Raw genomic sequence first — 12,016 nt, 5'->3', positions numbered from 1 at the left:
CACAGTACTCCAGGTGTGGTCTCACCAGAGACCTGTACAATTGCAGCAAGACTTCCTTACTCTTGTACTCTAACCTCCTCGCAATAAAGGACAACATACCATTTGCCTTCCTAATTGCTTGTTGTACCTGCATGTTAACATGCTTCGTGTACAAGGACACCCAAATCCCTCTGAACACCAACACTTAATAGTTTCTCACTATTTTAAAAAATATACTGCTTTTCTATTCTTCCTACCAAAGTGAATAACCTCACATTTCCCCACATTATACTCCATCTGCCACCTTCTTGCCCACTCACCTAACCTGTCGACATCCCTTTGCAAGCTCTTTGTGTCCTCCTCACAGCTTGCTTTCCCACCTAGCTTTGTATCGTCAGCAAACTTGGATACATTACACTCGGTCCCTTCATCTAAGTCATTAATATAGATTGTAAATGGCTGAGGCCCCAGCACTGATCTTGCGGCACCCCATTAGTTACAGCCTGCCAACCTGAGAATGATCCGATTATTCCTACTCTCTGTTTTCTCTCCGTTAACTAATACTCTATCCGTGCTAATATATTATTCCCAACCCCATGAGCTCTTATCTTGTGTAACAGCCTTTTGTGTGGCACCTTATCCAATGCCTTTTCAAAATCCAAATATACTACACCCACTGATTCCCCTTTATCTACCCTGCTAGTTACACCCTGAAAAAACTCTTAATAGATTTGTCAAACACGATTTCCATTCCATAAAACCATGTTGACTCTGCCTAATCATATTATGATTTTCTAAGTGCTCCATTACCATGTCCTTAATAATGGATTCCAGCATTTTTCTGACTACTGATGTCAGGCTAACTGGCCTGTAGTTCCCTGTTTTCTCTCTCCCTCCTTTCTTGAATAGCGATGTTACATTTGCTACCTTCCAATCCACTGAGACTGTTCTAGAATTTAGGGAATTTTGGAAGATCAAAACCAATGCATCCACTATCTCTGCAGCCACTTCTTTTAGAACCTTAGGATATAGATCATCAGATCCAGGGGATTTGTTGGCTTTTAGTCCCATTAATTTCTCCAATACTCTTTCTTTACTAATATTAATTACTATAAGTTCCTCACTCTCATTAGACCCTAGGTTTCCCATTATTTCAGGTATTTTTTTTTGTGTCTTCTACTGTGAAGAAAGATACAAAATATTTGTTTAACGTCTGTGCCATTTCCTGATTCCCCATTATAATTTCTCCCGTCTCAGTCTCTAAGGGATCCATATTTACTTTCACTACTCTCTTCCTTTTTACATACTTGTAGAAGCTCTTACAATCTGTTTTTATATTTCTTGCTAGTTTACTCTCATGTTCCATTTTCTCCCTTTTTATCAATTTTTTGGTCATCCTTTGCTGGTTTCTAAAACTCTCCGAATCCTCAGGCTTATTACTCTTATTGGCAACATTATAAGCCTCTTCTTTTAATTTAATACTATCCTTAACTTGTTTAGTTAGCCATGGATGGATCACTTTTCCTGTGGAGTTTTTATTCCTCAATGGAATGTATATTCTTTGAGAAGTATGAAATATTTCTTTAAATGTTTACCATTGCTTATCTACCATCATATCTTTTAATCTGGTTTCCCAATCAACCCGAGCCAACTCGCCCCTCATATCTATAAAATTGGCTTTATTTAAGTTGAAGACTCTAGTTTTGGACTTAATTATTATCATTCTCAAACTCAATATGAAATTCTATCATATTATGATCACTCTTCCCCAGAGGATCCCTTCCTATGAGATTACTAATTAACTCTAACTCATTACACAAGGCAAGATCTAAAATAGCCTGTTTCCTGGTTGGTTCCATGATGTATTGTTCTAGGAAACTGTGTCTAATGCATTCCATGAACTTGTTCTCCAAATTACTTTTACCAATTTGATTTGCCCAGTCTATATGAAGATTAGAGTCTCTCATGATTATTGCATTACCTTTGTTACGCTCTCCTTTTATTTCTTGATTAATACTCTGTCCAACAGTACGACTATTGTTACGGAGCCTATAGACTACTCCCACCAGTGTTTTCTACCCCTTGTTATTTCTTATCTCCACCCGTATTGATTCTACATCTTGATCTTCCGAGCCAAGACCCATTCTCACCATTGTCCTTATCTCATCCTTTATTATCAGGGCTACACCCCCCTCCTTTTCCATTTTGCCTATCTTTTCAAAAAGTCAAGTACCCTGGAGTATTTAGTTCCCAACCTTGGTCACCCTGCAACCATGTCTCAGCAATGACTACTAGATCAAACACATTTATCTCTATTTGTGCCATTAATTCATCTATCTTGTTACGGATGCTTCGTGCATTCAGACAAAGTGCCTTTAATTTTAACTTTTTACTATTTTTCCCTGCTTTGACCTTATTCACTGATGCACTATTACCGTTAAACTCTTTGTCCCTTCCTGACACACTCTGCTTATCTTTACCCAAATTGCTACTCTGCTCTATGGCCTTGACTTTTCTCTTTAGATTTATAAATTTACCCTTACCTGAACCTTCCCCCACCATTTTAGTTTATTAGGACAGATGGCCAAAAGCTTGGTCAAAGAGGTAGGTTTTAAGGAGCGTCTTAAAGGAGGAGAGAGGGGTGGAGAGGCGCAGTTTTAGGGAGTGAATTCCAGTGCCAACGGTGGAGCGATTTAAATCGGGGATGCGCAAGAGGTAATAATTGGAGGAGCGCAGGGATCTCGGAGGTTGTAGGGCTGGAGGAGGTTACAGAGATAGGGAGGGGCGAGGTCATGGAGGGATTTGAAAACAAGGATGAGAATTTTAAAATTGAGGTAATGTAGGTCAGCGAGCATAGGGATGATGGGTGAACGGGACTTGGTGCGAGTTAGGATATGGAGCAACAGAGTTTTGGATGAGCTCAAGTTTAAGGAGGGTGGAAGATGGGAGTCCAGCTAGGAGAACATTGGAATAGTCAAGTCTAGAGGTAACAAAGACATGAATGAGGGTTTCAGCAGCAGATGAGCTGAGGTAGGGGTGGAGACGGGTGATGTTATAGAGGTGGAATTAGGCGGTCTTGATGATGGAGCGGATATGAGGTCGGAAACTCATCGCAGGATCAAATAGGAGGCCAACGGTCTGGTTCAGCCTCAGACAGCGGCCAGGGAGAGGGATGGAGTCGGTGGCCTAGGGAACGGAGTGTATAAAATGTATACTGCCAAGTACGGCACAACACTATGACTCATTGAAGGGAACATCTGCACTTTTCCTGTGTTTGCTCTTTGACTGATGAACAGAGACGGGTAGAAAAAAAACATCAGTCAGGATTCCCTCACCTGATTACTGTCCAGTGACCCAGAAAGAGAAAGGACTTGCATTTATATAGCGCCTTGCACGACCTTAAGACGTCCCAAAGCATTTTACAGCCAATTAAGTACTTTTGAAGTGTTGCCACTGAAGTAATGTAGGGAAATGTGGCAGCCAATTTGCTTACAGCAAGGTCCCACAAACAGCAATGAGATAAATGACTGGATAATCTATTTTAGTGATGTTGGTTGAGGGATAAATATTGGCCAGGACATCGGGGAGAACTCCCCTGCTCTTCTTTGAATAGTGTGGTGGGGAACAGCTTAGGAGTCCTCCCCTCTCTACCCCTCAAATCCAGAAAATACGAGTCTTGCATCACCACAATTACATACCTGGTGGTTGGCCGTTAGGTAACCACTCGCCCTGCGCCATGTGATCTTGGGTCGAGGCTCCCCCGTCACTTGACAGTATAACTCCAGCCCTTCACCCTCTGTTACTGAGGCAGGAGAGGGCTGAATTCTAACTATCGGTACAGATCCTTGTGCTGTGGGGAGAGTGGAGACCAGAAACAAACAGATCAAAACGTAGGCGACAAATCTTAAAAAAAAAATTCTCCTGAAAACAAATACAGCGCAAACATGATGAGAAAAGCAGACATGTAAAGATTGCCTGCACAACAGTCAATATTCTTAAAACGGTATTCAGTGTGTGATGCATCTGAGAAATTACAATATAAGACACCTAGTTAGTAAGTGCAGATATTGCAAATTAAATGGGCCATAATTACAGAAGGCAGTGCAAGTGCAAATGTATTTTAATGATGCATTTATCTTAGAAAATACCATTTTAGGGCAGCGCATAAATTCTAAATGGGTATTTTGATTGTGGCGCAAATTTTGTTTAATATTCATGGAGTTAGGTTAGTGAAGTACACGAGCAGCACATTGTAACTATGATCATTTTTAATCAAATGTGATACCCAATGAGTTTGGTTGAATTCCAATAAAATCTTGAAAATTTTAAGGTTGCAACTCAGTGCTTTAGATTTTGAAATATTCAAAAGCCAAGATTCCAGCTAATGTTTATGGAAAGAAACTGGTGGGAAAGTTTATTTGCTGTGTGATAAGGTTGCACAGGCAGTTTCCATTAGAAATGTGGATGTTGGAATTTATAATGGGAAGTAGCTATGGGAGATCGACTAATCAGATATAATAGATACATAGATGGTTTGAGTATGCTTGTTTTGAAGAGAAACCAGGGTCTGAGAAGGAAAGGACATTTAATTGATTAACATTTCATAGATTATGAAACCACCACAACTGCAAAAGACAATCCTATTCCATGTTATGGAGAAACACTTGCAGTGATTGTACTTGATGTAAACTTACCCTTTAACTAGCAAAAATCCCCACTATGGGGAAAGAAAAACCTACATTAAAGCGTGGTGTTCTGCAATGAACCTTGTATGAAGTCAACTCTGGAGTGAAACTCCCAGAATAAATTCTGCACACCAGACACAAGCCAACTGATGGAAATCTCTGAGGTGAAACCAATGGACTGCATATAGTGTTTGCCACAGTATCTGTATTCAGACATTATTAGCTGTTTGCCAGTTGAAATGGGGTTTAGCTGTGCACCCAGACAGATCAAATATGTATCTAAAGAAGACTGACTTCCATGAGGTAACTTCCATTTCTCTGGGATCAGTTACCTTCCAAGTTTAATAAGCTGAGAAGCCAACTTATTTGGTGTCAGTGCGAGTCCTTCATTGCTGTAATATGATTTGCTTTCTAGTTAGTTTTTAACTCAAAAGTTTGTTCAGGCAAGTAAAAAAAAATGTCTCAAGTCCCAACGGTACTGAGCTTTTTAGTTGCATTCAGGCACCAGAATTGGCAAGTATGCCAGTTCCACTCAGCTAGCTTGTACTTGGCTAGTGGGAAACCCATTGATAAATCATCGAAACAGATCTTCTCTGCCTGGGAGGGCCAGAATGGTAGGTCCCCTAAAGGCTACGTGTGGCCTGGTAGAAATGGAATATCTTTCCTCAGGTAGGAAATATCTGAAATGGCTTTTTGTTTTAAGTACAATCCTTGAAGTTGGGATGGGGAGTAATTTATGCTGAAGATCAGAGGCGAGCACAATAGCGAGGGCAAGCTGGACCTGAGTCAATTTTAGGCATCAGTGTAAATAAACTTAATACTTCTGGAAAACCGACACCTACAGGTAAATACTGCGACTTCTATGCGACCTTCTGAGGAACCAGCAGCATTGGTTCCCACACACAGGTAGACACCAGCTTGGGCAGCAGTAATCGAAGGGATAATGAGAGTCCCAATGTCTGTCCGTTCAACCTTGGCCTAGAAAAAATTAAAAGCAATATACATCACATGGCATTAAGTTGGTACATTTGTATCTATCTAAAATATATTAAGAATCTTACATGTGTGTGCACTACTTGTCAACTTTTCCCAATATAAATGCCTATGTCCATATTTATAATGGCAACTGCCTATAATTAGCACCTTCACTGGAGGGAAGTGTAATTACAGTGTGAGAAGCTTACAGACAGTTGCCTACAAACAGCGCCTCCACTGGGGGGTGGGGTGTAATTGCACCATGACAAGTTTACATAGAGCGTTTCCAGTATAAATGTGGACGTAGGGATTTGTAATGTAAACATAAAAATGACAATTTATGAGTTGAAAATTAGGGACTGAATTAAGGTCCGTGCGCCAATTAACTCCGGCCTCGAACCCTGCTTCATCTGAAGACTACACTTGGCCTAGACTCTCACACTAGTATTGGTGATTTCTTTCGTTAGGTTAGAAGAGCTGTAGATCATGCGTTTTCATGCCAGCGATACTGTCAATCATGTTTCTCACATCAATGCATCTGCCTGCAATAAAAGATCCTGCAAAAACTCAAGTATTTTCCCAATAGATTTGGTTATGTCTGGCCAGAGTCAAATGTGACTGCAATATCTGTAGGGCAATTCCAAACTCTCTGTTTGGTCCTTCTCATGGTCACGTGTCACTCTGACAAGAGAACAACTTCATCTGTCTTCTAGCCTCTGCCTCTACTACTCTGCAACTAGAAGTGGTGGTAAATTTGTCCTCTGCGACTTCTAACACCCTGTGGGGAACTATTTTGTTTCTGCTCAGAATCTCCTTCCACCCCACCCAAATCCCAACAGCCCAGTTAAGATGAGCAGCTCAGCAAATGACGAGTTGGAGGTGCAAACTCACATCTTATCCTTTTGTAGGACAGGGCACTGGCAGAGGAGCAAACAGCCACATTGTAAAGAAGCACTGCTGCCTTGCAGTTCTGATAACAGACTGCAGTAGACTTGAGCATTTAGCAATGGCAACCGGCAAATTCTTTTGTGATGCTTTCGACAACACTGGACAGTTAGCACTCAAATGTTAATGGATTATTTCACATTATTAATGAACAAATATCCTTGCATTTAAACAGCACTATTTTATCAGGCACCAGGGGTACACTTGCTAAGGGCTGAAACACCAAGTCTAGGATTTACAAAACAGCATTTGGAAGTTACTTAGCATCAGATAACCCTGGGACCTAAGAATCTGATCATCATCCAGTCATCTCAGCTGAAAATGCATGAGTGGACATTGGGTGTGGACAGGATTGGATTGATTTGGCTTGACTCAGCTGTGATGCCCTCATGACAGATTAGCCTGTGGACACTTGGTTGACCCCTGAGAAGGTGGCCCAGCAAAGAGTCAAATCCTTCATGAGAGCAGGAGGGGCTTTGAGAAGACTTTGTTTAAACAAGTGGAGAGGTTTGGGGAGGGAGTTCCAGAGAGACGAGGACCCAGGCAGCTGAAGGCACTGTCATCAATGTTGGGACAAAGTGAAGGAGAGAGGGATGAGCCGTGGTATCAGAGGAAGAGAGAATTCGGGAAGGGTTGGAGGAGTTTGCAGAGATAGGGTGCATTAGGGTCATGGAGGGAATAACAGACGAGGACAGGGATTTTGAATTAAATGCATTGGGGGAGCCAGTGCCGGCAAACTGGGGTGATGAGTGAGTGGGACTTGTGGTGGGATTGAATATGGGGAGATGAGTTTTGGATAAGATGGAGTTCAGGGTGGGTGGGGGATGGGAGGTTAGCAAGGAGCACACTAGAGTAGTTGTTTTCGGAGATGACAAAGGGTTATCTGAGGGTTTCAGCAGCGGAATACCTGACGTGGGATGGATGTGGGTAATGTTGCTGAGGTGGAAGTACGCAGTCTTGGCGATAGATAGAATGTGGGGTTTAAAGTTCAGCTCAGGGGCGAGCAGGATGCCAAGATCACAAAGAAACTGAATGACACAATTGTGAGACGGGTAAGGTCTGGGCCACAGGGACATTGACAGTTAGGGTGGGCTTGTCCTCAAAGAATGCTACTTGTTTGGTCACCATGCAATGGATCCATTGTAAAACAGGGACAACTATGATGATCTGCTGGAGCTGCCATAGAAACAGCACAAAGTATCACCGCCCTCAATCCAAACTTCTCATAACTAGAAAGAAAGGAGTTACATTATAAATGGACCATAGCATGTCCTCTGGACATCCCAAAGTGCTTAGCATTGAATGAATGAATTTTGTTTGCAGTACTGTTGCTTTGCAGTCAAACACGGCAGCCAATTTACACACAGCAAGGCCCTAACAAACCGCAGACAAGATCAATGATCTGTTGACCTGTTTTTGATTGAGAGGAGTATTGAGCAGAGCTGTAAAATTGGGCCAGTTTTGTGTCGTGGGGAAAGGCTCCTTTTCAAGGGCTGCACTTCTGTTAAATTCTTTACCAACTTTGTAGCTTACTGCTGCCACAGTGCGCTTTGAACATTCCCCGTAGATAGTTCCTAATGTTAGACTCACCATTTAGTAAAGATAAAGAGTGGTTTCCAGGAAGTTGCTGACTGAAATTGTTTTTGTAACACCTGCCTGCCAAGTCCCGAGGGCAATTCTTCCCCTAGAGAGACTGGGAACTGTAGAGGAGCAGAGAGATTTGGGGATCCAAGTACACAAATCATTTAAAGCTAGTGGATAGGTACAAAAAGCAATTGAAAAGGCTAATGGAATATGGCCTTTATCTCGAGGGGGCTGGATTTAAAAAAGGGTGGAAGTTATGCTTCAGTTGTATAGAGCCTTAGTCAGACCCTATCTGGGGAGGGGGTATAGATCAGATTCACCAGAACGGCACTGGGGCTTAGAGGGTTAAATTACGAGGACAGCTTGCAGAAACTTGGCTTGTATTCCCTTGAGTGTGGAAGATTGAGGAGTGATCTGATCAAGGTGTTTAAAATGTTCTCAGGATTCGATTGGGTAGACACAGAGGAATGATCTTTTCTGGTGGAGGAAATCAAGAACGAAGGGACATAATCTTAAAATCAGAGCCAGGCCATTTAGGAGGGAAAACAGAAAGCACTTATTCACACAAAGGGTAGCAGAAACCTGGAATCCTCTCCCTCAAAAAGGTTGTGGATGCTGGGTCAATGGAGCTTTCAAGACTGAGATTGATAGATTTCTGTTAGGTAAGGGTAGCAAGGGATATGGAACTACGGCAGGAAAATACAATTAAGATACAGATCAGCCATGATCTAATTGAATGGTGGAGCAGGTCCAAGGGGCTGAATGGACTCCTCCAGTTCCTATGTTCCCCCTTTGCTCCGATTGAGTCAGGTCGGTGTTATTCGTGAAAAGCATTCACCTCCAGAAAGCCTGCCGTTAGAAACAGTCGACAGAAACAGCTGATGTGCCAGTCAGGAATAAAGTTACAAGTGCTCCTTCCGGTTCCTTCCTGCTGAACTGGAGTACAAAGCCACCCTAGACCTGTGGCTGCTGGAGGTCTGAGTAGGAGATCAGGCCTGAGGTTTGGTCAGGCAACATGGGCTAATTGCGGCTTTGTCTTCAATTGTGGAATGTGATTAGTCGCCAATTAACCATTTGGGAAGAGGAGAAAAATTACTCTAAAGACACATAAAACTATTATGTTGATAAAATACAACTTCCAATACAGCTCAGAAGAGATTAGAAGTCATCAAATTTTGCTAAAGTTTTGCAACGACTTTGACATTTTTATGAAATTGAAGAGTTAATGGTGGAACTGGCACTCGTCTGATTCCACAATGATGCAAAGCCACTATCCAACGAGAAACCTGCACAGACACATACATGCATATTCTTTATCATCTGACAGCTCAAGTGTACTTCAGTGAGGTCCTTGTAACATAATTTTTCTTTGCAGTCAGAGTTTGGCTAAAAGTCATAGTGATGGAGATCTTATCACACTGATTTCAATGAATTCATCTCTATCCAGCTAATGCCCCACAGATGGGCAGGTGATATGACATCGAACCAATAGATTTGTCATTGTAGATCCTCAACACAACTCTGAGACTCATTTTTACAGCAAACACTGACTGAAGGCCCAAAAGTATTAGGATTATTGCATTGCAAAGCATTGCGAAACAAACTGCTTTCAGGCCATTCCACTTGTTAATCCAGATGGGCAAGACGCTCCGGCTGAATAAATGTCAACACCAAGATGGTGACGGAAATCAGACCCGTCAAGTCTGACTAATTTGGGGCGAGACTTTGGCTTAAAAATGTCACATATTGAAATGTTTCCCACTTTGAAAAAGAATAACAGCTTCATATATTTAAACTGAGTTTGCAATTCATTTTGCTTATTCTCACTTCTAACATTACCCCTTCAGCAAAGCTTCACCAAAACAGGAAATGCCACGGTACGGTAGCAGCGGTGGGAGTGAGGCTTGTAGCAGCTGTCTCTGGGCACAGGGCCTCTGTATTTGTAGAAATGTAGGCTTTGGACAGGGTGCAGAGGAGGTTTACCAGAATGATACCAAGGGATGAGGGACTTCAGTTCTGTAGAGAGACTAGAGAAGCTGGGATTGTTCTCCTTAGAGCTGAGGAGGTTAAGGGGAGATTTAATAGAGGTGTTCAAAATTATGAGGGGTTTTGACAAAGTAGATAAGGAGAAAGTGTTTCCATTGGCAGGAAGGCCGGTAACCAGAGGACATGTGTTTAAAGTAATAGGCAAAAGATCGAAGGGGGAGATGAGGAGAATTTTTTTTATGCAGCGAGTTATAATGATCTGGAATGCACTGCCTGAAAGGGTGGTGGAAGCAGATTCAATAATAACTTTCCAAAGGGAATTGGATAAATACTTGAAAAGGAAAAATTTGCATGGTGAAAGAGCAGGGGAGTGGGACTAATTGGACAGCTCTCTCAAAGAGCCGGCAGAGGCACGATGGGCCAAATGGCCTCCTTCTGTGCTGTATGATTCTATGTAACTGTCAGTTATAAACTTCAGTTGCCTAAAAGTTTCCACAGGATGAAAAGTCAAATTGAATATGTGTTCATGTTGAATGATTTCAAGTGTGGTACTAATTCAGAATGGGCACATGAGGTTTGAAATTTATTCTACTGGAAGTGATGCCTCACTTAAATAAAGAATCCTGGGCCATCCTGCAGTATTTAAAGCGTATTTAGTCTACAATCTTAGCGTTGGTGCCTTCTGGAGTCGGGGATTGGCTTGACCCCAGAGTGAAGTGGTGGAAGAGCCCCTCCTCTCAGGTAACTGTTTCATAATCGATGTTTGCAATATAAATGCATCCTCGGATTTGCAAGCTTGGGTCCACTTGAGATCGAGCTGCTCCGCTCCCAGGGCAGTGTTATCTCTCGCACTGTTCCGGGATGGAATGTGCACGGGTTCACACTGCTTAAATCAAATATCATCTGGCATCATCGCATCGCTCCCTGATGATGTGATGTGATTGGCTCCCGGTCCAGCAAACCTTGATTTTTAAATTCTCATCCTTGTTTTCAAATCCCTCCGTGGCCTCGTCCTCCCTATCTCTGTAACCTCCTCCAGCCCTACAACCCTCCGAGATCCCTGCACTCCTCCAATTCTGGCCTCTTGTGCATCCCCCACTTCCTTCGCCCCACCATTGGCGGCCAAGCCTTCAGTTGCTTAGGCCCTAAGCTCTGGAAATCCCCCCCTAAACCTCTCTACCCCTCTCTCCTCCTTTAAGACGCTCTTTAAAACCTACCTCTTTGACCAAGCTTTTGGTCACCTGTCCTAATAACTCGGTTGTGGCTCGGTGTCAATATTTTGTTTGATAATCGCTGTGAAGCGCCTTGGGACATTTTACTACGTTAAAGGCTATAACACCGCAAATTGTCGTTATTGGCAGTAATGGAATCGAGGATTTGGGCTCAGTTTTATATTTTGGTTCCTCCAAACTGATTTCGTACAAGTAGGAACCCCACCCACAGAGGGACAAGCCAGTGCAGAACTAAAATGTTCAAACCAGCAGATGGTCAGTTAGGGATCAGAATTATTTTTAATTTGGCAAACGTAAAATAGAAGGAAAAAAAGTGTGTTTTGCACAGGGGAAATGTTAGCACTTTTGGGGAGTAGGATAATGATTAATTCATGTTGTAGCATTAATTCTGTGAAACAACTAGTTTTCTGCCATCAAGTGCTGGGAAGGATATATTGGCCTTGGAGGGGGTGCAGCGCAGATTCACCAGAATGATACTGGGATTAAAAGGGTTAAATTATGAGGACAGGTTACATAGACTAGGCTTCTATTCCCTTGAATATAGAAGATTAAGGGGTGATCTAATTGAGGTGTTTAAGTTTATTAAAGGATTTGATAGGGTAAATAGAGAGAAACTATTTTCTGTGGTGG

General features: G+C 42.3%; 1 protein-coding gene across 1 annotated transcript in view; it reads right to left on the bottom strand.

Moving 5' to 3' along the window:
• Nucleotides 1-12,016, bottom strand: part of hspg2 (heparan sulfate proteoglycan 2) — a 473,886-nt gene that overhangs the window by 123,415 nt on the left and 338,455 nt on the right. The window contains 2 exon segments of the mRNA XM_067970061.1: nucleotides 3,678-3,829; nucleotides 5,507-5,642. Coding sequence (XP_067826162.1) covers nucleotides 3,678-3,829; nucleotides 5,507-5,642 — 288 coding nt within the window.

The sequence above is a fragment of the Heptranchias perlo genome, chromosome 32 (assembly GCF_035084215.1).
Source record: "Heptranchias perlo isolate sHepPer1 chromosome 32, sHepPer1.hap1, whole genome shotgun sequence".
NCBI lineage: Eukaryota > Metazoa > Chordata > Chondrichthyes > Hexanchiformes > Hexanchidae > Heptranchias > Heptranchias perlo.
The sequence above is the reverse complement of the archived record's forward strand: the minus strand, read 5'-3'. Positions and strand labels throughout refer to the sequence as shown.